The 27,087-nt window shown below is 31.8% G+C and overlaps 1 protein-coding gene across 7 annotated transcripts; it reads left to right on the forward strand.

Moving 5' to 3' along the window:
- Nucleotides 1-13,757: 13,757 nt before the first annotated feature.
- Nucleotides 13,758-26,811, forward strand: LOC107891417 (NAD(H) kinase 1). 7 transcript variants are annotated; one of them, XM_041100645.1, is made up of 12 exons: nucleotides 13,758-13,888; nucleotides 15,500-15,668; nucleotides 15,767-15,886; nucleotides 18,436-18,579; nucleotides 20,209-20,420; nucleotides 20,841-20,954; nucleotides 21,139-21,233; nucleotides 22,509-22,615; nucleotides 23,473-23,546; nucleotides 24,042-24,120; nucleotides 24,270-24,577; nucleotides 26,196-26,811. In XM_041100645.1, exons 2-12 carry the CDS (start codon nucleotides 15,629-15,631, stop codon nucleotides 26,508-26,510), a joined length of 1,608 nt encoding a protein of 535 aa, XP_040956579.1. In that variant the 5' UTR covers nucleotides 13,758-13,888; nucleotides 15,500-15,628; the 3' UTR covers nucleotides 26,511-26,811. The 7 variants fall into 7 exon arrangements, with proteins under 7 accessions (XP_040956579.1, XP_040956578.1, XP_040956574.1 ...); XM_041100640.1 differs by lacking the exon at nucleotides 13,758-13,888 and adding an exon at nucleotides 13,917-14,227; XM_041100642.1 differs by lacking the exon at nucleotides 13,758-13,888 and adding an exon at nucleotides 13,917-14,227 and having other exon boundaries at nucleotides 24,042-24,093.
- The last annotated feature ends 276 nt before the right edge of the window (nucleotides 26,812-27,087 follow it).

The following is a 27,087-nucleotide window of genomic DNA, read 5'->3' on the forward strand; positions in this document are numbered from 1 at the left end:
ATTTATAGCACAATTGAGCAGCTCTATTCAGTCACCATTAAGACAATTATAAACAATTATTTGAACATGTTCAAGCATAACTTAATAACCATATCCGAACATTAAGAAGCAAAATCTGTAAACATATTTAGACATCCTTATTATCACACAACCCGAATTTCCACCATCCATCACACAAGATATACCATATAACATACTTCCAAAATGGGCTAATTACATGGCCTAATAAACACAAACATTAACATCATTATCAAACAATTTTTGCATGGCTACATATATACCAATCAAATGAACCATATTGAAACTAGCCTATACATGCCATAAGTCGAAAGTACAAACTTATAAGGTACCGAAATAGCGATCAATAGTGTGACGATGTTTCTGGACAATTCCCGAACTCGAACTAGCTTTCAAAATCTATATAACAATGAAAAGAAACACAAAGTAAGCTTTGAAAGCTTAGTAAGTCATAAGCAATTAATTCATCGCAAGAACATATATAATTCAATTCGAATAGGCCAAAATTTAGCTAATCTCATACACATATACAGTCATTCATCTCAAATAATCCAAATTACCATATTAAGTAACTTCACTTACCTTATTTTTCAATGAACATATAAACCTCGTACGTACCTAACTCATTTAGCTCAAATTCACATTCGGACTCGTATCGGCTTTGCCTGTTGAACCACTCGGAATCGTTAAGGATACTCAAAAACACATATATCACATTCAATGCCATATCCCAGATATTGTCTTACATGTTATCACATCTCGATGCCACTGTCCTAGACAGGGTCTTACACGTAATCTCATATTTATGCCAATGTCCCAGACATGGTCTTACACAAAATTATACCTCGGAAGTCCTAATGTCATGACATACATATCCTATACCATTCTTATGATTCGTACGGGGCTTTCGGGCATCGTAATTCAATCGATTCAAGCTCAAACAAATCATCCCATGCTCAGATTAATTCGACAATACACATATATATATCCATACATACAATTCAATTCGGGTACATATAATATATATACATACATTTAAATTTAAAAACATTAAATTACTTATGAACTTACCTCGTTCGAAAACGAACGGATTGGAACGACTATTCGACAACTTTCAACTTTCCCCGATCTAACTCTGGTTTCTTTCTTTCTTGATCTAAATAAATTCAAATTTAACTTATTTAAATACATATTCATTCAAATTCATTCAAAAACACATAAATGGACATTTTTCACTTTAGCCCCTAACATTTCACATTTTTACAATTTAGTCCCTATTTTAAAACAACACAAAATACACAAAATTTCAATAGAATCATGCTTGGCATATCTTCCCTATGTCCATAGCAGTCCATTAATTCTATTTATTTCATATTTTAATCCCCCAATTTACAAATTTCACAATTTAATCCTTAATAAGCATTTTTATCAAAAATCACTAAATAAAACATGATAATCTAACATCAAATATTTATTTTTCATCATCAAAAAACAAAAAGCTTGAATATTCATCAATGGAATTTCAAAAAATCATCATCAAATTCAAAAATTAAAGCTTAGGCTAGCTAGAATACAAAGCAACGATCTCAAAAATATAAAAATTATCAAAAATAGAACAAAAATCACATACCAATTGAAGCTCCAAGTGACAAAACCCTAAATAGCTATGGATGAACTCTTTCCTTCTGAATTTTCACAAAAACAAAGATGAACACCACTAATATTTTGTTTTGTTTTAATTTATTAACATTAATTCATAAATTAATATATTAACCTTTATTAATTCATTTAAAATCCACTAACATATGTCCATCCATGTCCATTTACTAAAATTATGGTCTAATTACATAATAAGGGCTTTACATTTAATTAATCATAGCAAATAAGCACTTAAACAATTAGTATGCCACTTTTGCATTTTACACGATTAGGTCCTTTTATCAAATTAAACACTCGATCGATAAAATTAAATCATGAAAATTTAATACCATTAAATTCACATGCTGTAAATGCCAAAAATAATTTTAAAATAATTTTACGACCTCAGTTTGTGATTTTGAAACCATCGTTCTGATTTAGCTAAAACCGAGCTGTTACAGAAGGTTTACTGTGTTGTTTCAATACAAACAAATTTGAATATAAATGTGTCAATGCTATGATGAATCGACAGATATCGAGTTCCGGTTGAACCTTAAGAATTTTTAGGATACAAATGACATGTCATTAGAGATTTCAAGTTTCGGGTACTGGTCTTGAATGTCTTACTGATGGCTGAGGTCTTGCATTTTTTACGAATTTTCCACAACTCTTGTGGGCAGCATCATGTAGCTTACATTCTGACCTACAACTCATGTAAGCAAGTCCATTTCAGAGCTCGTGTGAGCATTGATGAAAAGGAAATGTTATGGTTATATGTAAAGGCATACTATGTGTGAGCTTTCCCGAGTGTCCGATGTAATTTTAGATGGTTCAACGGGTAAGAAAAGGGAAATTAAATGGTAAGTATGCAAATGGAATGAATCATGATCTTATGGTATCATTGGTGAGTTAAATGTTATGTATATATATATGGTAAACTACATATCTAATAGTTGATTTCATATGTATCATGAACAAGTATACTAACTTGTGAACTTGATGATGTTGTATAGGCTTTTACTAAGCTTATGGAACTGGTAATGGTTTATACTTAATCTATGAATTGTATTATTGGAAGTGGTAAGTTATGTTTAAAGTTTATACGAGCTTACTAAGCACTCATTGCTTATGTAGTTATTTTCCTTTATTTTATAGATTATCGAAAGTTCGATCAGTTGGAAGCTCGTCGGAGACCTATTACACTATCCAACAATCATTTTGGTAGTTTTTGAGCATTTTGGCCAAGGTTATTAATGTCATGTATAGGATATTTATAATGCATGTTTTGGCATGTTTAAGCTATTGAAGTAGTGTTGGTTTGGTGCACTTTGATGCCTTACCAAAATTATGTTATTTTGGTCACTTTCAAATACTTGTAAATAAGGTTCTCTTGGCATGTTGATGATGGTTTGAAAATGGTTACTTGTGACATGTTTTAGTATATATTTGAATTAGGTTATTATGTTTGGAAAATGACAATATTGATATGTTTAGGTAAATGATGTTTGGATGCAATCATGGTGCCTTTTGAATGGCATATTGGTTAGGTGAATTAGGTTGTTTGAAATTACATGATTATGTGTATTTGAATAATGCTTAAGTCCCTTGAAAATGTGCACAAATGGGTTGGTTAGTTATGCATAATTTGGTTATGAAATAGCTTGATTTTAGGTAAATTTTGGGTTGTCACACGGTCGTGTGACACACATGGTCTGGCGACAGGTTCTTTTATCATTTGAGATTTCTTAGTGTTCCAAGTTAGTGAGTTACATGGCCTAGCACATAGCCTGGCGCACAGGCATGTATGGCAACTCAGAGAGTTACATGGCCTGACACACGGACGTGTAGGACAACTCAGTGAGTTACACGGGTGAGGACACGGGCTGGGCACAGCCATGTGACCCATGTTTTCCAATTTTTTCTTCTTTTTCTTAAAACTTCTATTTTGTTTCAAATTTGTCCCGAATGGCTTCAAAGCTATTTTTAGAGTCTCGAAGGCTCGATTTAGGGACAAAATGTATGTGATTGAATGAATTATAATATGTTTAGTTTATTTAAATGTTAAGGTGTTAAATGTTTTTTTTACTATTAGATAATGCTCTGTAACCCTAATTCGGCGACGAATACAGGTTAGTGGTGGTACAAGAGGATTCCAATGACTGCTAAATGTTGTTTTTCTTTTATTTGATATGTTACTTTTTTTAAGTAGATGATTAAATGTTGGTGCCTTTTATCCATATGGCCCAAGTTTGAATCTTGTGATGTGTTTATTTGATTTTTTAATGCATGGTGTTTCAAGCATTTTTTTAATTTTTAATCAATATTTTAATTAAACATGTTATTTTCTTATTCAAAACTAACAATTATGTTTATAAGTTTTTGTTTTATTTTTAATTAATAACTTTTTAATAAAATACTAGATAATTGCCATTAAAAAGGGAAGAGATAAGTAATGTGCATGAATGCCACATGTCCTAAACATCACTCATCACAAAGCGGTGAGTGGCCCTAATAAATGAAAAAAAGAAGACTATCTAAAGAACAACGATTGTCCAAGACTATCTAAAATCATTTCTATCTTTCCCCCGTATAATAAGCTTTATTTCTCTGGTACCATATTACCCATAGAGTTATTACAAGTCATGTGCATTGTTCTTCACTTATGCTAGTAAATAATTGTGCTAACCATATTTTCCATTGTTGATTGTGGGGCCTGATTGAGCCATCAATCCATATCTCATGTAGGGTGTTTTTGACTGTTGCACATTCCAAGAAGATGTGACTTCCTTATTAATATAGACAAAAAAAAAGAAAAAAAATATTTGATACACTGTGAGTGGAAAAGGCCAGGGGACAATTTTTTTAGACTACTTTTACTTGGGAAATAAAAAAAAGTTACATTGTCAATGTACCAAATACTAATCCATAAAAAATATGTAATTATATAATAAAATTATTATTTTTACTTGTGGGTAGGGGTGAGCTTTCGATTAAATCGAATCGAATGAAAAAATTTCGAGTTGATCGAGTTGACGAATTCTATTTTATCATCCTAACTCGATTTAAAATTTTCTCAAATCGAATCAAATGAGATAGAATTCGAATCGAATATATTTGTTGGATGATGATATTGATGGTTAATTTCAATAAAACATTCTAATTGGTCTTTATATTGAAAAAAGAAAAACAGACTATTAGTAGTGTGTTCCAATGTGCAAACACATTGCGAGCATGGACTCTGTTCCCACAACATTAAGTCACAATACTTATTCCAAATAAACATAATATGAAATTATTTAAAATAAAGATAAAAAAAAAGAGAAACATCATTTGCAGTCTTTACTTTTACAATCATTAAAAATAAACTTGATGTATGCTAATTGTTAAATTAAAAATATATGAAACATAACTAATTAAAAACATAATCGAAGTAGAATAAGTTGATAAAATTGATTCTATTTAAATTTATTTTAACTAAAATATTAAAAAAAACATAATTCATTCTTTGCTAATTGCAGTTAGTTGCACACCAGAAAGAGGGAGACACACAAATAAAAAGAAAGATGGTATCGTTTAAGCTCCAGAAACAGATCTTAGCAAACGTTTTAAAGTGCAAAAAATGAAAGGTTTAGCTCAATCCAAATGAAGTCAACTAGATTTTCATTGCGAACCCTCGCCAGAATATAAGAGAGTTCCCATGGAAAGCATCCGCAAATCTAATGCTGAGAAAGCTAGAGAGAATACGTTGGTTGACCAGTTTGAAGCTAAAAGGACTAAGAATGAGGCAAGCAGGGAAAGAAAATTTGCTAGGAGGGTAGAGCGTTTGGCCTAGGGACTTAGAGGTAAAATGCCAGTTGTAGCACCACTTGCGGCAGCTGCACAACTAGCCGTAGGTCTCAAGAAGTCAAAGAAGTAAGATTTCTTACTTAAGATTACTAATTGAACGTGACCTTCAAATATTTTGTAATGTCTAAGTAATTTTGTTGAGCCAATGTTATGGTTTTTGGTTGATATGAACTTTTATTCTTTTAGACGAATTAAGCTTGAATGGTTTTTGTTATAAAAAAATAATTGGGTTTTACACAAGGAAATGAACTTACCTGATGAAACAAGTACAACATGGATATAATGGGTAAGAAACAACCCACAAGAAAATGAATAAACTTAGAGATTGATGCAGAACAGAAGAAGACTAAAGAAGGAAGAAGGGTTTGATACTTTGATTTAGTGATTTTGATTTGGGAATGGGGTCAGGGGTTTGATTTTGGGAGAGGAAATGAAATGGGATTTGATTTGGGGAAATGGTAGGGGTAGATGAGGGAAAGTAAAAGCTAAACGTGTTTTTGGGGCGAAATAAAAAATAATAATATAACTTTAAAATTTATATTATTAAAATAATATATTCGATTTATTCAAATTATTCGAGTTATTCAAATTCGAAAATTTAACTCGATTGAACAACTCGAAATTCAAACTTTTTTTCAATTTTTTCTAATTGAATCTAATTTTGTTCACCCCGCATGTGAGTTATTATTTTAAGCCAAAAGGTTATCTGGATAATTGTTGAATAAAATCATTAACTAGATAAGTCTCCGTAAATATAGGATCGTTGTGTCTGAACTGCATTAACAAAAATAAGTTGTATCGATTATTTTCTACTCTTATTTTTGTGTTGCTTATTTTCATTCTAATTGTTGTTGTAACAAACATTAAGCAAAGTTGATTTATCATATCAATAGACTAATTATTTTTCAATTGGTATCAGAGCGCACTTTAAAAAATATTTGAAGGTGATTATTTGTTCAGCTTACGATCATAGAATTCATGAAGGAAAAAAGTTCAATTAGTCAACCTTCATTGCTACTTGATTCAACAAACTATGTTTATTGAAAGGCTCATATGAGGGTTTTCATTATGCCTGTCAATGAAGCAGCTTGGGAAGTTGTTGAAGATGGATGGACTCAACTCACTTTAATGGTTGATGATGACACCATACACCCTAAAGAAAAAAAAACAAATACATTGATGCAAAAAGAAGGGCTTATCATGGACATTCACAAGCCCTAAATGTCATCTTCAGTGGAATTGACTTGGACCAACTTAAAGTCATTTTTGTATGTGAATCTGCTAGGGAGACATGGACAATCTGGAAAAGCCCACAAAGAAAATGATTTCGTACACATGTCAAAACTTCAGATTTTAACAACTAGGTTCGAAATTTTGAAAATGTTTGAAAATGAAACTATCTCTGAGTTTTATCCAAGATTGTGCAAGATTTCTAATAAGGCTTTTTATCTTGGTAAGCTTTTTCTGATAATAATTTGGTATGCAAATATTGAGGTCTTTACCAGAACATTTCGTCATTAAAGTCACAACAATAAATGAGGTCAAAGATATTATGGCTCTCGAGCTAGACGAGTTAGTAGGCTCACTTCAAACCTTTAAGTTGAACATAGGGGAAGAAAAACGTGACAAAATGGGTTTGTCGAAGAACGAAATGTTCAATGCTAAAAAAGCTACCCCAAAAACGAAATAAACAGTGGAGGATATTGATGAAATAAAAAAGCAATTAGCCTTGCTCACCAAAGGCATAAAGAGGTTCGTTAAGAAGGGAACTAAAGTAGATAGCAACTAGGTTCGAAATTTTGAAAATGTTTGAAAATGAAACTATCTCTAAGTTTTATCCAAGATTGTGCAAGATTTCTAATAAGGCTTTTTATCTTAGTAAGCTTTTTCTGATAATAAATTGGTATGAAAATGTTGAGGTCTTTACCAGAACATTTCGTCATTAAAGTCACAACAATAAATGAGGTTAAAGATATTATCGCTCTCGAGCTAGACGAGTTAGTAGGCTCACTTCAAACCTTTAAGTTGAACATAGAGGAAGAAAAATGTGACAAAATGGGTTTGTCGAAGAACGAAATGTTCAATGCTAAAAAAGCTACCCCAACAACGAAATAAACAGTGGAGGATATTGATGAAATAAAAAAGCAATTAGCCTTGCTCACTAAAAGCATGAAGAGGTTCGTTAAGAAGGGAACTAAAGTAGATAGTGGTAATACAAGGAATAAGGATGCTGAATATTATGAATGCAAGAGATTTGGTCACTTAGAATCAAAATGTGCTAATACTAAGAAGAAAGAAAAGTCACTCACAATCACTTGGAATGATAAAAAAAGTTCTAATGTAGATGAAGATGTGAACAACTATGTTGCTTTTACTGCTACTGTTTCAAACCATGTTCCAACAAATTCTAAAGAAGATTAACATAATGATGATGTTCCTTTTAAATATTTAGAGGATGCTTATAGCCATATGTTAAAGAAAATGGAGATAATGTGTCAATTGAATGATTCCTGATGGGAATAAATTATTTTTCTTAACAGAGAGAAAGAAAAGCTTAAAATTGTGGTCTAAGAAAAAAATTAATGCTTTGGAAGCAAACAAAAGTGAGCTAAATGATACAAATGTTGTCTTGAAGAAGTTTTGAGGCAAAATTAAGAAACTTGATGAAATTTTGGCTTCAAAAGAATTGAATTAGGGCATAGAGGACTCGGTTACATCAATAAAGGTAGGGAAACTATCGCTTTTCCAATTTTTGTTAAAGTTAAATATATGAGTTTTTTTCATCATGAGGCAGGGAATAAAAACTTGAGGCAGGGAATAAAAATTTTAAAAAGATAGAGACATAAATGTGATTGACTGGACTGACAGTACATCGAACAAGACCCAAGTAGAATAAATCCTAAATCCGTTTATGGATTTATTCACTTGTGACATTCATAGCATGACATACATAAATCTTGAGTGGATGTCAGCCTATGTATACGTGACTCATGCTTTTTGATTAAGTAAAAGCCTAAGTTCAAATAGATAAGGAACTGAAAGCTGGTGCGTTGGGTGTACGACTTCTGTAGTATTTAGCATCGTTCACAATAATAGAATTCATAGCCCAAGACATGGGTAATTGATATCCTCTCATTGGCATTACATGGTTGATAAAAAGTAAACGTGGCCACGTGTTGTCTGTCTTTGTAATAGATGGCTTGATCGCTATTTGATAGTGATTGACTTTTCATGAAAAAATATGTAATGGTTATCATAAGACAAAATAGGATCATATTGAGAGAACGAATATTATCCCAAAGAGATCAAGGATATCCTATAAGGGTAATACACTTATGATAAGGTCATTGGATGAGCACTAAGTAGTTGCTTTCGTAATGGTATATCGTTGGGTGAAGCTCAGTCATGATACTATAGTGGAATGACTTCGTGACTAAATGAATTTATAATTAATAGGCGAAAAGTCAAAACTTAATTATAAATCATTTGAGCCTCAACTACATATGTCCAATCAGTCCCTTCGCTAGCTCGTTGAAACAATAAATGAATTGTGTGTTTGAATAGAAATGGACAAAATGAATAGCAAATGAGAAATGTGAAACATTTAGTAATGATTATGGTTTTATCTGAAATGAAGAAATGGAATAATTTGGAAATGATGTAAGTTTTCAAAAATGAAAGTGGAAATGATTCATTTGAAGTCCTATAAATTACTTAAAAAATGATCATAAAAATGAGTTCATGTTTTTTTTATTGTTTTGAAGTCCGAAAATGAAAATAACTCATTCGGTCATGTGTATGCTACCCTCATATGATATCTTTCATTCCTTTGAGTTAAATCCATTCTCAATACAATCATATTTTATCTCATTGTCACCATCGTGTCTTCTTAATGATTAATATGATCACTGTTAACAAATGACTATGATTAATTGCTTGTTTGAGAACAAGCAACCTGTGACCACATTTCATATTTATCAAATCCACACAATGTCAATGAAATGATATCATTAGCTCTTTAATCGAGCTACGAATTTCATTGTTACTAGTAAAGTCATGTCATACACAATTTATGTACCTAACATATCGGCTATGGGCTCGATCATCTTTAGAGTATATGCCTTTACTTAAATCAAACACATGAGTTACATACGCATGGTCACTGACTGACTTAGGATTTAGGTAAATTACACTATGAACGTCACAAGTGAATTAATTCAAAAACGGGTTTAGAATTAATTCAACTTGCACCCAATCCAATGTATCATTCTTCCAATGAGTACATCTATGTCTCTACTTGTAGAGTGAACTACTCCGATAACCAAGACAAGTCATCTCCCCAATTAGAATTGTAGATGATATAATAATCTTCCTGAGTATTTGAATCAAATGCTCACTTTGATTCTTTTACGGGATTACGGACTCGTTTAGATTATCTACTGATGAAAGTTATCTTTCTCGTAATGTGAATGTTCTTATAGTGTCACTTATCATCGATTTGAACTTAAACAATCAATGAGCTAATATTTGTTTGTCATAATTTTACTATGTATGCAAAACATGAAAGACAATTTAACACAAAAGATATAATTGTGAATTGTGAAATTAACTTTATTTATTTATTTATCGTTCAAATACATAGAAAATAGTTATATGTTTACTACAATATTGGCACATTTTCCAACAAATCGATTTTGTGGTGAACAAGCATATTGATAAATAATAAAAAAAGTATATGAATCAATTTAACAAAAAATAATTATTAAAAATAATAATCCTATGAGAAAATTAATTATAATCATATCCTCAAAATTTATGGTTAAACTTTAATATCGTGTTGTGGAAAAAAATAAATAAAATTGTTAGGAAATATTGAGTTTGTCTTTGCAATTTTTTATTATTATAATCATAAGTGTATTGTTAGGAAATTATTGGAATGTGTTGGTGCCCAAAGTAAACGAAAGAAAGTAAAAAGGTAATAACGACAGTCAATGATTTAAGCGGAGACTTGACCATTTCTCTTGTGATTATTAATTAATAGCTGTTGTCACCATTTTGCATTTTTCAAACAAAATAATTAAACACCACTAATGTGTTTTTGACTTCGCATTGTGACAACTGTTTAGTTAATCTTTAAAACGACATAGTTCCATAGTACAATTCTTGTTTTTATTATAATAATTTAAAGAATATAAGTTTGAATGTATATTCCAAAATGACATTACAAAGAGAGAAATTTATTTGTAAAATAGAAAAATATTTATTCCTTATGAAAAGGTTTACACCCAGTATTTTGGATAGAAATAATTTTGAAAAAAAAAGAAATTCCCTTTATCATTATGGTAGATCAATCATTAATTAATTTTTGACTTTTTCAAATATCATTCCGAAAAAAAAATCATGTCATTCAGTGAAAATAATCTTATTATTTAGATTGAAAATTACTAATTTAATTATCAAAGGCAAGCCTTTATGTTTCTTTTAGGACCATAACATTTTACCAATTGTTACACTACTTTAATTCACATCTCAATTCGGTTAGAGAAATGACAACAATATTTTTTCGTATTTAAAATAAAATTTGAGAGTATTTTAATTTTTTTTTATTTTTAAAAAATATAATAAAAATGTATATTGTGAGATTTAAACTCAAGCTAATTGCATAGTTAGAATCTTAATTATAATATTTTCATAGACCAAAATATAAGTTTATTACATAGTAATTTATAATTCCTTTATTTTTGAAGGGATTAAACATAATTTTTTCATTTTTAGGGGATAAAGTACAATATTACTATATATTAATTTATAATTTCTTTATTTATAAGAGGTTTGAATTGAAATTTTTTTATTTTAGGAGACTAAAGTGCAATTTCACTATTTATAACAATTTATAGTTTCCCTATTTATATAAGAGGACTAAATTAAAATTTTTCTTTTTAGGGAGACTAAGGCTTCTGCCTGTCCCTTTTAAAGTTTCCTTTTTGATATTAATTTTTAAATGATTTTATTTATTTAGTCAATTTCATTAAATATATTAAAAATAATTTAGAATGCATTTTAACTTCATAAGAAAAAGTAGTAAAGAGGCATGAAGCACGCCATCGAACTAGACCAGCATATTTAATATTTGAAAATCTGTTGAAAAAAAAAACTTTTGTGCGCTCATCATTTTTAAAAATAAAAACCGTTAAAAAAACATGTTTAATATTTGTTTTTATTATTTTTATTTTTGCAAAACATTTTTAATGAAAATAATAAAAATAAATTTTTATTAATTTTAATTTTAATTTTCTATAAATCATTTTCGAAAATTTCAATCCAACATTTATTTAAATGTCTTCAATTTTCAAGAAAATAAAAAGAAAATGACATGTATTTCTTGGAAGCTAAAGTTTATAGATAAGAATAATAAAAATAATATACATTTTATTTCTATTAAAATGAAATCAGTATATGACATGGATATTGAAAGGCATATATTTGACCATGAGTAGCAGTAGGGGTGTGCAAAATTCGGGTAAAACCAAAAAAATTCGGTTAACTGATCGAATTCGGTTAATCGGTCAGTTAACCGAATTTTTTCGATCGGAAGTCGGTTAATTATTTTTTAATTTTTTTGTTAACGGTTAATTCGGTTCGAAACTGGTCGGTTAACCGAATTTTTTCAGTTTAACCGAAAAATTAATAAATAAAATTATAATATATAAATAGGCCCACTATTCACCTAAACCCAATCCAAACCCAAGTATTCAACCCAACCCAATTACCCAACCAACCCAATCATAAAAATTACAAATAATTTAATAAATAAAAATAAAATTCTAAAACTAAAACAAAAGTCTAAAAGTCTAAAAATAATTTAATTATGTAGTGATTCAATTCGGCTAATTCGGCTAATTCGAGTAATCCGGTTAATTCGGGTAATTCGGTTAATTTTTAACCAAAAATAAAAAATATATAATTTTCGGTTAATTCGGTTAACCGACTGAATTAACCGAAAAAATTTCGGTTCGGTTAATTTTTTTTGAAAAAAGTTCGGTTCGGTTAATGGTTAAAAATTTTGAAAGGTCGGTTAATTCGGTTAATGTTATTTCGGGTTAATTAACCGATCGATTAACCAAATGAACACCCTTAAGCAGCATAATTGGACTTCCAATACTTCTAGAAATAAATGAAATAAATAATTTACTCCCCTTTAAATCAAAATGAATGAAAGAATAAATTAAGTTCACATCTAACGTAAAAGTCAGCAGTCTACCAGATGCAACCATATTAAATTTTGTGACACTTTATGTGGATTATTAAAATGTAAAACTAGATTCATAAAGTGGTGAGATATTTATATATAAACCTTAATTATTTAGTTTTTAATTAAACGTTTCATTTAAAACTAATATTTGTAATTCTATTTTATAACCTAATTTATGATTCTAACTTAATTAACTATATTTTATGTAGTAAAGATGATAAAAAAATATAATTTTAATATAAATATAGTGGCAAAGTCAAAGGTTAACAACGGCTTGGTTCTCTTAACTCCCTTTATAATTTCTAAAATTTTAAATTAGTGTACTTTGACCCTCAAAATAAAAATAAAAATAATAAATATATAAACTATTAAAATAATAAAATTATATTTTACCATCATAAAAATATATAGCTTATTTGGTAAAATTACAATAAATGTTTTTATATTATGAGTTTCATTGCATTTTACATCAAAGAGCAAACAATCATTTATGTTAAAAATTCCATCCATTTATTTTGTTAAAAACTGATATAATTAATAAAATAATCGGATAGTTCATGTTGACGTACAAAGACTAATTTTTAATAGTATAAATTGATAAAAATTTTAACAGAAAAATTAATTTTACCTTTGATTTAACATAAGAGACTATTTTGCGTAAAAAAGGCTGAACTCTATGCAGGGCGAAGCCAGAACAATGTTTTAGGGGAAGCCGAATGAAAATTTAATTTTTTATAATTTATATATTTATAATTTAAAAAAAATTAAGTTGAATTTTTATAATTTTAGGGGACTAAAATATAATTTTTTATTAATTTAAATTTTAAAATATTTTAAAAGGCCTCACTAATAATTTTTGATTTTAGAGAAGATTGGCCCTACCAGCCCCTAGGTTCTCTCTGCGTACTTTTACCTCTCCTATTTATATTGGTATTATTTTACACAAATTTTTTTATATAATATTGTATATGATTCTAGATAAGAAAAAAGAAGAAGGAAGAACAGCTGTTGTTGAATGTGAGACGCTGATTTTATCATCATTATAATAATCAAGATCGTGGATTTTGACTTAGAATGAACGTATGGTCCCACTGCCACGTGGATTGAAGCAGGGAGAGCAGCGTATGGCAGCAGGTAGGAGATTGATCTCATTTTGTGTGAGTACCTAACAATTTTATGAGGGAAATGGAAGATGGAAGATGGAAAATGGGAAGGGAAAGGGGAAGGAAAGGAGAGGATTGGAAAGGAAAAGGAGTAATTATTATTTTAATTAATTACACCATTTTTACAGAATTCACCGAATCAAATCAGGTCTGCAACTACAATATTAATTTGCCACATGTTGTTGATGTGATGACAATAGCTGCAGTTCTTACAGCTCTATAAAAATCATCCCTTTTTCTTCTTTTTTGTTCTTCCTTCTCTCCCTTCCATCCACCCACGGCCATGTCTCCCAGCAAGCTTGATTCAACTGTAATCATTTTTCCTCTTCCTCTTATTTTCTTTAATAATGTACAGATCTTACTTGCTTCTTTTCTTTTTCTTGGCATATCTTTGGTGCTTAATCCTGCAATTTTTGCTACCTGGATTGTTTGTTGGGTTATTCGTTTCTTGTTGTTAGGGTTTGCTTTTCAGTACTGACTTATGTATTTTTAAAAAAATTATTTTGTATTTTTTTTATGGTAGAGCTAATTTTGGGACGTAGTTATGAAAGTGACACAAAACAGGAATTTTTGGAAACTTGAATCGATCAAAATTGGATACTTGGGTGAAATTTTTGTGTTGGATATGTAAAGCAGATAGCATACGACTTCTAGAAGATCTGAACTTCTAATATTTTTGTGGAATTTCATATTGGATTCTTAAACAATGAAATTCAATTATCTTGTTGGAAATTTTAGTTTTTGGAGATGAACTTGTTGTTTGTTCATGCACTTGTGCAGCATTGTACGATTTCTGCTATGACATTTGCCTTTTAACTGTTTTTTCAAAACATTTTGGCTTTGGTTGACCTGAACTATCTTTGGGCGTACATAAACAGGCAATGGAGATGTTTAGTTCTCTCTCCCGTTCTCTTTTGTCGGATTTTAGTCTCTTTTGTCGGGTTCATTAACTTTTCTCATTGGTGATGTTTCTGCACATTGACAAGTCTACTTTTAGAAATTTCTAGCATCCTATTGGCGATCTCCTTATTTATGGAAGAATCGGCCAAAGTTTACTCTGGAGCTATTCTAATTTTCATATAAGAAGGCACGTGGAAGAATTACTGATGATCATTGTGCGTTGTTTTGTTAAATTTGTTAATGGTGGTATTTTTTTTTCTTTAAAAAATATTTTTGGGCAGTCTGTAACTGCAAAATTTATGATGTGTTGAAAGGGGAAGGATTACGCAAAAAAGTGAAAGATGAGATCGGATGAAACAACTAATGATTTTCAACCTTTAAAATGCATTAGTTAATCTAGGTTCCAAATGCTTTTTTGATCAAGTGACAAAAGTAATAATCAACCATGGCTTTATCGAATTTGGTGCAATTAAGTCATTTATGAATGTTCTGTGTGTGTGTTAACATGTGTAGTCAATAGGTTCTTTGTGTTAGTTAACATGGTTTAGCCTATGCTACCATCACCATGAGGTACAGTCTCGATAATCGTCATCAATTACACGGATCAATGGTTTATATAAATTAGAAAGGCTTATATTGTTATCTGGTTGGAATTGATGTCATGTATATCAAATTTGAACAGGATTCCTTTGGACATGAGGAGGCAAGTGTTTCGTGCTCAAAGCCAGAGAATGGTTGTGTTGATTCACTTTCTATTTTCCATTCCGAGAAGGCAGTGGAAGAACTTCTTCAACAAACTCCTGTTGCAGGAATGGATGAACATCTTATAGAGTTCTCAGAAGCTTTGAGAAGTTTGTTTCTTCCATTCTTAACAGCATTTATGTCTTCTAATTGAAGTATATATTGATTACTCCTCCTTGATTCTTATTATTTTGGAACACATTACTAGCTGTTGCGAAGGCATTAAGACGAGCTGCTGAAGGAAAGGCTTCTGCACAAGCTGAGGCTGCTGAATGGAAATGGAGATATGAGCTGGAGAGAACCAGGAATATTCAGATGGAGCAAAAAGGTTATTAAGATTACACTACATGGCTGTTCTGTCATTTGCGTTTCTGTCCTTTTGGACACATAATATTTGTTTCATAGCTAGGTATTCATAGATGATTTTTTTGGTGATGCGAATTACTGTACAATAAGGAAAACAAAGGCTTGGACTTGACTTGACAAAAGCTGCATATTAGGATTCTTTTGCTCGCTATTTGATTTAATCCTATAACCTAATCTAGCCTGGTCAAAAGATATTGCTGATCTAGGTATTCATAGATGATTTTTTTGGTGATGCGAATTACTCTACAATAAGGAAAACAAAGGCTTGGACTTGACTTGACAAAAGCTACATGTTAGGATTCTTTTGCTCGCTATTTGCTTTAATCCTATAACCTAATCTAGCCTGGTCAAAAGATATTGCTGATCTTGTCAATGGCTTACCTGAATGGTGCATATCCAATTTCACATGCCCGTTTTGAATCTTTACATTTCATTGGTCTTCCTCCTAATAGACAATTTGTTTTTATCTAGTCATACGTATTTACTCATAGCAGAACATTTCGCCAGCTGTTATGCATCTCACTTTATTTCTTCTTAAAAGTTTCCCTGCACAGTATAGGTAAAAGAATCACATTTGGAATGCTATATCTATTCTTTATGATTTTTATGCTGTAAACTATATGAATATATTCTTAGTATTTTAATGTTGAATGTTTTAAATGTAAAGCATCTTTCAAGTTAGCTCGAGATATAGTTATGTAAATTCAAGTCTAAGAACTAAAAACATGTGATGTACTTAAGTATTGAGCATATATTTCATAACCATTTTAGTACTATCTCCTGGCATAATTTGATGGTTGTTCACTTTGGTGGCAGAAGTCTTGTTACTTAATTGAAACTGATATTTTAGGATTTTTTTGCGGCAGAATTCTCTCCACTTTTATTTCAAATGCTTTATTTATTTTTTCCTAAATCAAACTAACTAAGTGATATTCATGTTAGAGTTTCTCAACTCTCATAGCTTTGGGTTATATAAGCTACAAATCCAATTAATACTCCTTACTATTTAGTATCTTGAGGGTTATGCTATGATGCTAGATGATTTATACGGTTTAGTAGGTGTTCTGCAATTTAGATTCTATGCCATGAGATGTTACTGGTCATTTAGCTATGGCAAGCAAGTTGATATTACCATTAACTTGTTTGTTGCTCCATGGAAATCCTTTGACATTGTTTCAGGAGGAGGCTTCCTTGTACTAAAATTCCAAGGATTAACCTACTGAACATCTTTTAAGATGGTCTCTAATTTATATTACATTGGAATTAAAGTTTTTTAGTTGCAGAATGCCTTACTCCATTTAGACCATGTAATTTAAAGAACTTCTCAAAGGTTCCAAGCAAAGCATGTTAGGCCTTGTCTTCTTTTGCAAAAGCGTGATCTTTTTTCTATCTTTAATTCTTCAGGGATAAGTTGCATGTTAGCCCTTCGGAGGCGGAAAAAATTGTAACAGTAGTCTTAGAGAACCATATAATTACAAACTAACTTTCTGGAAACTGAAATTCTGAAATTATGGTCAGCAATAGAGGAGGTCTGCTGGCTTGTTTTCTTATATGTGGTCTCACTGAGGTTGATATGTTTTTCATAATGGTTCGAAGGGCTTTTTTAATAGCATTATTATATTTGGTATTCTAGTACCATTATCACCCATTCGTTTGAAGCACTGGCAAGAAATATCATGTGTTGAAAGGCTGTTTACTTTAGATAGATTAGATACTCCACCATCTACACTGGTTATACCTGAGTCATTCTGGGTATTTTCTGAACATTATGCCACTTCCTCTCTCTTAACCTTTCCTCACATCATCCCTTTTTTTTGGATGGATCTTTGTTTGACATTTAATTTGGACTGCCAGTTTGGTCCAACTTCTTGAGCAACATTTCCAGTCCATGATGTTTAGCTAGGCAAAACAAGGGTTTGAAAAACAACTTTTAGGTATTTTAAATGTTTAGAATGCGTTTATGGAGACTAAAAGCTGAAGCTTCAGCTTTAGAATTCTAAAAGAGTTACTCTGTGAAGCTGGTAGAGAAATTTAATACAAAGTTCTTATAGACAAATTATGTTTTATGTTATTAGTTATTTTAAATGATTTTAGTACAACAGAAATTCTCCAATAGCTCTAATTTGACAGTAATTTTTGCTGCCACTCCAGCCAAGGAGATCCTTATTCTATCAAATATTTTGCTAATCTCGGCTTTCATCCTTCACACCTAAATGATGATACTGATACTGGTTAGAACATGCTTAGGCAGCCCCATTGATTTCTCAACCGTTGTCTCTCAAGTTTCCTAGTTCAATTTAGTGGAGCATGAGGTCCTAGAGATATTCTGGATTGACGTGAATATATTTCAGAACTTCATTTGGGTTTCTTATTGAGTTTACTAAATAAAATGGAGAGATTTTGTATAGCCTTAATTTTGAAAAATATTGTAATTAATATTTTCATCACTCTGAATATTTAGACCTTCGTTTTCCTTTCTTTTTGTTTTTCTTTTGATTCTGGCTATTCCAGTATCAGGCAACAATAACTGTGAAATGCTACGACATTGGTGGATTCGATCTTCTCTAGATAATGCAATGGACATGTTAAGAATTATGCTTCCATGTCTTTTCTTCTGGGAGGTTGGGAAAGAACAAAATAAGAGAATAGCAGAAGGTACTTGCTTAACTTTCTAAGTACTATCAGTCACATTTTACTTCCATTAAAGAATCTTCGCAGCCTATCTAAAAGAATTTAATGTATTTCATTGGTTGGAATTAGTTATCATAAAAACTTGACAACATCCTGAAAAAAGCTGTCAAAGCAACAAACCTTGTTAAAGTTAATTCAGCTGCAAGGGTTGTGGTATTGTAAGGGTAAAGGTTTTGTTTGATGCGTATGCAAGCTTGTTGGTACAATTAGCTTCATTTGAGGTGCATAAGTGGTTATAAGGAAAGAAGATGTTTTGGGTTTTAAGAAATGTTTCCTTTGAAACGGAAGCCAAGTAAAAGGATGGTTTTTGTACCTTTTATCTCTTTGCAATGGGTGAGGTGTTCTGGATATACTCGTCAAATGAAGCAAATAGGTGTAAACTATGCACTTACACTTGCCTGCAATAATTCTTAAATTAGGTTGGTAATACCTCCATGGAGTTTCACTTCTATATTAGCTTTATAGGATGCCTTAGCATATGTATAAGCATTTAAGTTGTATACTTTAAGTGGTCTCATTCACTTGCATAGAAACTGTCATCAACCATTTTTTATATTCTCAAATTGGTCTGTTAGGGGGTTCATTGAAAATAATCGATGTGTTTGTATGAATTGGATGTTCTAGTTACTTTAACACACTTGGTTGGGTTTGAGAGCTACAGAAGGTTTCCCATTCATCAGAACAGATTTTTCTGTTTCTTATGTCTTATGAGTTGCATTATTTATCCACACAAATTCATGTTTAATCTTAAAAATACAAGAGATTAGTAAGTTGCTTTTTTCTGAGTAATTTTGTTTCAAGGATTGTATCTTCTAGTTTCTTTGTTTGATGCATCCAGCATTCAAAATGCTTGAGTGCCACCTTTGCAACTATTTTCATCGTTTGCCCATGTAATAATTGTTCAAGTACTTGTAACAATATTCTTCTGTGGCAACATTCAAGAAAAGAAGGGTGAGATTTAGGTTTGCATTCTGTATTACTGATTGCTTTATAGCTGTACTTATGAGTTTTCAACGTATGGCTATAGAAGTCCTGACTTAAACCAGGGAAGTTCTTAAAATTGTAGGAAGCCTATTTGTTTGGAGTTGAGATTGATCTCCTTATGCCTTAGGCAAATGTGAAAGCTTATCTGAGAAAAATTTAGTTAACAACTTAGCAGACCTTAGATGTTGTCCTCATCACAGTACTCTTCTCTTTCAACATTCAGGAAAAGGGGGGCTGGAGATTTAGGTTTCCACTCTTGATTATTGCTTGCTTTATAGCCATAATTAGAGTTGTAGGAGTATGGTTTTAGAAGCCCTGACTTAATCCTGAGAAGTTCGTAAATTTATGGAAAGCAGATTCGTTTAGGCTCCTGTATCTCTATGAATCACTAACATCATCCTCATTTTATGCTCTTGAATTAATTGCATTCTTCGTATTTCTCTAATTTTCTATGTTATTACTTTTTCTGAAGAGCTCTAAATTTTAAGTTAGTGTACTTCATAGCTATGATTATGGTTCTGTCTTATACTAGTGCTCTTGTATTGTATTTACCTCTCTATTTGCTTTGAAGTCTCACATAAATGCTTTTCCTTCTTTAAAATTTACTAGCTCGCATGGCAGAGCAGTTCTCTGCAGAGAAAAATGGTGATCTTGATTGCGAGAGGGTAAAAAACTCCGACAACCAATCAATGCTGCAGAATGAATCAAATGAGCATTCTGAGACAGGCTGCATGAAGCATGGGATTTGGTCGCATGAGGTTCTTCGTGACAGAGAATCAGATTCAAATTCCAATGCAGATCGTAATAAGATTATGAGAAAGGTACTGGTTTCTTGTTAACCTTCTACTTTGAATGAGTACCTTCTCGCTTATTATATAATTCATTCCCTTGTTCACTTAGCATCTGTGTGTTTTGACTTTTTGCTTAAAACTGTACAGTTTATTGGTGATTGTTTTGTTATTTGTTTGGTTTGCACAAAATTTTGGAAAGCTTTTCTTTCATGCTTTTTAATAGTTTTAGGAGTCAGCTTTTATATATTTCTTCCCATGACAAATATGCATTTTCTTAAAACTAATTTGAGGCACCTATAGCTATTGCCCATGGGTAAAGAAATACATAATACTGAATCTAACAAGGAAACAAGACATCATCTCTTTTGAAACATTATTCAGTTCACTGATTGTGAAACTCTTACTAATAAATGCTCAGACCACAATTGAAAACTATGCTTTGTACAACAGGCATCTTTTAAACTTTCATGGTGGTGCAATGGTGAGAATGGTGATCAGCACAAACATGACATTGTCTCTTTTGAAAGAGGGAATATTACAACGGCAGAACGCAGTAGTAAACAGGTATTGCTTCCTCTATCCTGTTAGGAAGCTTTTGTTTGCTGCGAGTTTGTAGGTAATTTAATTTCTATCTTGCACTGAAATAAGCTTTTCTCCCATTATATTTTCTATTTTAATAATATGATTTAGATAATGTTCATTATTGTGCCTTCTATCTGTCATGTAGTAAATCCTTGTTTCTTTCCAGATTTCTCTGAAGTGGGAATCTGACCCGCAGACTGTGCTTATTTTGACAAAACCAAATTCGGTTTCTGTTCGGATTCTTTGTGTACAAATGGTCAGGTGCGGATGTTGAAATTCTCAATGCAAGCTTTCATGAAACGTGCTTTTTTAGTCTTTTACCTTAACCAAATTTGGCAAAAATTTTCAACACATTCAAAACAATGCATGTTCTTCTCTTGCTTTACCATTAAGTATCCAAAAAAATTTGACATCCTTTTTGGTTGTGGTAAAAGTAGCTTCTAAAGCACCATGTCATCCCACTTCTCTGTGCCTTTCCTGGAGAGACTCATCCATGTCCTCTGGTTTATTGTTAGTATTTCTTAAATAATGTTATCCTTGCCTGAAAGGTTTTGAGGTGCTTTTTTAATCTGCATAGGTGTGCCTAGGCTACTCCATTGCAACATTGGTCATATGTTTATGTGCTCTTAGCACATGCGTTGCAACATTGGTTATATGTTTATGTGCTCATAAATCAAATCTATTTAAAATCCTTCAAAGCTTAAAAAGCTTTAGTTTCTTGAAAAGTTTGTTTCAGGTTACATTATGCTTGCTGAAACTGCTTTCAACTCTATTCAAGAAATCTATTTGTTCAAACTCTAGGTTCCATATCCAACAAAGAAATTGTTTATAAAGAATATCATCTATTCTTGTTATTGAAAATGACACATTGTCCTCCTTTTTCAGTTAAAAATTCAACCAATAGAGTAGAAATGGAGAAAACAAAGGGGCCTTGACTTGGTGTGCCTTTTTTGTGAATCCTTTTTCCTTTAAGGATGCATGCCTCAGTCAATGCACATGGTCTCTAGGTTGCATGGCAATTTTGCTAGATTGCACAGTCCCTTGACCACCTTGGTTGAACAAATGTTTTTTATGAAGAAATTTTTGCTTATAATTTTCATATTAAAGGTGCTAAGTATTTTTCTCAATGCACTTAAGGATTTCCTAGTTCTGGACAGAAGATGGTCTACGGTCTGGTTGAGGTTGAGGTTGAGGTTGAGGTTGAGGTGAATGTGATATGAATTGCTTTAGGATAAAGTTTCGGATAACTGAGTATTGAACTTATTATTTCTTAGGATGGATAACTGGGTATTGTCCTTAGTATATTCTTAGGAGGGCCTGTCGACTTTGCTTTAATCGTTTGTAATTTTCTTTTTTTCTTTTGGATAAGAAACTGTTGTTTATTTTTAGTTCTGTGGGTTTGCATTAACTTCTTTGACGTGTACTAGCTGGCTATTATATCTATGCTTGGCATGTCAGCATGACTTAAAGCAGCCATTACATTCTGTTCTATTGCATATTCTTTTTTGTCCATCTCATTCTTCATCCTTATTCCAGATGGTTGAGAGAGAGGAAAAAGTTAAATGTTTATGTTGAACCACGTGTGAAGGTTGAACTTCTAGCAGAGTCATCCAACTTCAGCTATGTACAAACATGGAAAGATGGTGAGAAGAAAAAGTTAAATTTTGTTTTGCCTCTTGTGTTGTCTCCGCAATATAATTATGTTTTTTTATTTCTCTATGATGCTTTGAATGCTTGCTATTCTCATTTTCTATTTTTGCCCTATTGCTTTAGTTATGCAGTCTGTAACCTAATTTATTAACTAATATAGTTTTCCCCATTGAAGTTAATAAACCGAATTAATCAAAATTATTTGGCTGTGTAAGGGTTTTTACTTTTTACATTGATTCTTCGAAAAAAAGAAAGAGTTTTTGTGTTATATTTGTGTATACGGTTTCCACTACTAATGATTTATGGGTCATATTAACATAAGATCGAAGATAAATGATCAAGACCATTCTACGAGGAACATGCACTTTAGTGAGTACCCTTTAAAGTATTATTGAGAATTGAAGTCCATACCTTAAAAAGAATAAGAAAAAAAGAATTAAGTTAAAAATTTTCTATGTGAAATGTTGAAGCTGGAAAGAGGACTTATTGCAGTATTTAGGTCATATTTTATTAGAACTTACAATTATGCTTAAAGCTTTTAGACATGGACCATATTTCCTTTTATGGTTATAATTTCCTTTCCTCATGGTCTGTCACTTTCATTTATGTAACTTGTAACATTAGTTGGGTAAAGTTTGTAAGAACTGAATTTGATTTCAGCTCCTCTAGTTCCCAAGTAATTAAATTAGATTGGTTAATAATAATAATAATAATAATAATAATTCAGTTCATATTTCCAACCTATGGTTCAGTTAATTAAATTAGGTTGATTTATATTGCCATGTAGTTATTATTCCTTCTGGATATTATTCTGATTTCTTGTTTAAAAGTTTAATACTTTGCTCTTTAGACAGTGAAATTTCACACCTACACATGAAAGTTGATCTGGTGATAACTCTTGGTGGCGATGGAACCGTTCTATGGGTATGTACTTTCAGTTTGATTTAGCCCATGTTTTTTAAACAAAATGAAAACCTTCGAGAATATGAAATTCTCACTTTGGTCCATGCAGTGCACAATTTGTGTTAGAACAAATGACTTTTACATTTAGTTTTTTTTTTCTACTATATTCTACAGAGGGTTATAAAGTTCGTAAAAAATGTGTGTTACCATCCTAATGGGCAATGTCCTTGGAGCCTAATGAAAGAATGGGAAGAGATGGTTTTGAGAAGCATATGCATTCGTGCTATTGAAAGTAAACTTTTAAGAATTTTTTACAATTTTTTTATGAAGTTATAACTAGTTACTTGTTTAGTTTAGTTTTGGATGCTTTTATGAAATTCAAAACTTATCAAATGCTACTAGACGTTTTGCCATCTAATTTTCTTCTGAGCCAGCATGTCTGTTGTTTTATATTTTATTTTGGATTTCTTGTAATTTCATGCTTAGCATCATTAATCATCTAATTGTTATTTGCAGGCAGCATCAATGTTCAAGGGACCTGTTCCTCCAATTGTTCCATTTTCATTAGGTTCTTTGGGCTTTATGACTCCTTTTCGTATCCTTAAATCTTTTTGAAGTATTTCTTTAAGATGAATGAGTTGATGATGTACCATGGTCATTCAAACATTGTTCTTTGATTTTAATTAAGAGTGCTTGTTAACTCATGTATTGGAACTAAAAAGAAAATTCTTTGACTTGCTCTAGATAGTGAACATTTCAAAGATTGCCTTGATTCGGTCTTGAGGGGACCCATCAGTATAACGTTACGGCACCGCTTGCTATGCCGTGTTGTTAGAGATGCTGCTAAAAATGAGTACGAAACAGAAGAACCTTTTCTTGTTCTAAATGAGGTTACAATTGACCGTGGAATATCATCATACCTCACGAACCTGGAATGCTATTGCGACAATTCCTTTGTTACATGTGTGCAAGGGGATGGTTTAATTTTATCAACTACATCTGGTAGCACTGCATATTCATTGGCAGCTGGAGGATCAATGGTCCACCCACAGGTACATTCTGATATCATCATAGCTGCCATTAAATTTGAAAATATCATGCTTTAAAGTATGTATTATGTCAGAAATTTGATAAAAGGCTAATTATATTCAAACAAAAGAGGAGATTTATGGTAGTAATATTTTTCCAAGTAGTCAACGCTGCTCGTTTTTGAAACAATGTCTCAGGTGAACAGTTATTGTAAACTTTAGTTTAAGCTCTAATGAGCTAATAATATACAATGAAAGCATTAGGCTAAACAAATCAGTTGAAGGAAATATTTATATGGGTATATTCTCTCTAGGCCTTATGGCTAGGGTATTTATTTCATACTGAAACAAACAACTATTAGGTCCTCTATTCCATAAATCGGGTCGGCCCTTACTTGTTTCATAAACTCTCTCCTCCTCCCTCTGGTTTGCTCCGACCATTCTGAACATCTGATGTTCAAGTCTCAAGATTGAACCTTTGGGGTAGAGATGAAATTCAACTTTAAATAAGGTCCGCCCACAAGAACAGTGTCAAAGTATTCTTTAAAGGTAGTATAGTAAGAAAATGTTAACATCAGCGATAAAAAAATATTTATCATGTTCTCAAAACTATAATGTTTGTTTATGTTGTGGAACTCATAATCTTGATCTCGCTGGTAATTTATTTGTACATGCCCAATAGCACATTGGGAGGGGAAGCATCCTCATGAACTTCTCTTATGACAAATAGGATTGTATAATGGAGTCAATTTTGTATTATGCAATGATGCATGTCAAGTATAAGATTAAGGTGCAAATGTGCTTTAAATCTGGTTATGCATCATGGTATAATTATCATTTCAAGATTTCCAGATGTTCCACCGCATAGAAGTTTTTCTTTTTGGTACATTTACAATTGAGTCACACACCCTTGGCAGGAGTAAATCACTACCAGCTCACACACTACCAACAGGGCTGCCCCTGTGATTTGAACCCACGAAGTGGGTTTTGGGGTGAGCACCCAGTTGCCCTTAGGCCAAGAGCTGGGGTACATAAAATTGCCTAGTTAAGGACCCATTTTAACTGCAAGATTAACAAATTAAAGAAGCATTTTTGAGTCTTAATTGGCAAGTTTTGTCCTTCATCAATAATTGATGATGCAGATTATCGGTATTCAACCAAGTTAGATGCCCAGGAAATGAAACATATGGTATGATTTTCTATTGAATGCCTGGAAATACTAAGAAGTTTGGAACTTCGACAGTTTTTGGAAGATATAGAAGCAGGAAGCAAAATAGAAAAGATGTTTGAGATGGAGATGACAAGGAAAATTCCATATGCTGTACTCAATTCTGGTTCTACTTGGCTAAGCCATAAAGTATGATCTCATGCTGTGCATCTATGGATAAAATTAGCACTAGGCTGGGATTTTGTGGAATCTATCTTTTGAGATGGTAGTATCATTGCGAGGATGAAAGAAATCAATCGGTTTATTATTTATTATAATAACTATTTTTTTACTTGTTTTGATTTTCTTGGTGACATACGACATGGGATTTTGTTGTGGGTCATAATTGTTTTGATGCCATTTGTTTCTCTGTTTAGTTTCATGTGCTCATATAACTGAAAAATCTATTGCTGGTGTATGTTCTTATAATTGCAGGTCCCTGGTATCTTGTTCACACCAATCTGTCCTCATTCATTATCCTTTCGACCCCTGATATTGCCTGAGCATGTAACAGTCCGGATTATGGTGCCGTTCAATAGCAGAAGTCCGGCTTGGGCATCATTCGATGGAAAGGACAGGAAACTGTTGGCTGCTGGGGATGCTCTTCTGTGCAGCATGGCACCTTGGCCTGTGCCTACAGCTTGTCAAGTTGATTCTACTAATGACTTTTTACGCAGTATCCATGACGGCCTCCATTGGAATCTGAGAAAGACGCAGTCATTTGATGGCCCTCGGGATCGGGATCTATAAGGTCATTTTCCGAACTTATATCTAGCTGGAATCTAACTTATACATTCCATATGTTTCAGTCATTGTAGGAAGGGGAAATCAAATTCACAAAAACTGAAATAGCTGCAAGTTCTTGTTATATCACAGTATTATGGTTTACCCTTAAAAATGTTTTCCCCTAAGGTTGTAGGAAAGAGCACTATATTTGCCCTTCTGCTGCTGCAGATATAACCAAAGTTGTAGTCAACACTAGAGTATATTTGTATCTTTTTTATGAGATCAAAAGAGGATACATCACAATGTGTCAAATTTAGTTTCCAAATTTTAGGTTGGGAGCTTTAAGAAATATTCTTTTTTCTTTCCCCAATTACGTTAGAAAAATGTTTTCCTTTCCATTGACTCATTTACGTATGGTAGCTACGCAATTTTATTAAATCATTAGTTCCCTTACGTGTTTTTTTTTTAAAAAAAGTCATTAAATAATATTTTATAATTTTTAAAAATATTTATTTGTTAATTAAATGAGGATTAGTCTAATTTATAATAGAAGTATTAATTATAAAAATAATTTAGAGAAAAGTATAAAAAAATGCGCAAC

The sequence above is a fragment of the Gossypium hirsutum genome, chromosome D09 (assembly GCF_007990345.1).
Source record: "Gossypium hirsutum isolate 1008001.06 chromosome D09, Gossypium_hirsutum_v2.1, whole genome shotgun sequence".
In the NCBI taxonomy this organism is placed as follows: domain Eukaryota; kingdom Viridiplantae; phylum Streptophyta; class Magnoliopsida; order Malvales; family Malvaceae; genus Gossypium; species Gossypium hirsutum.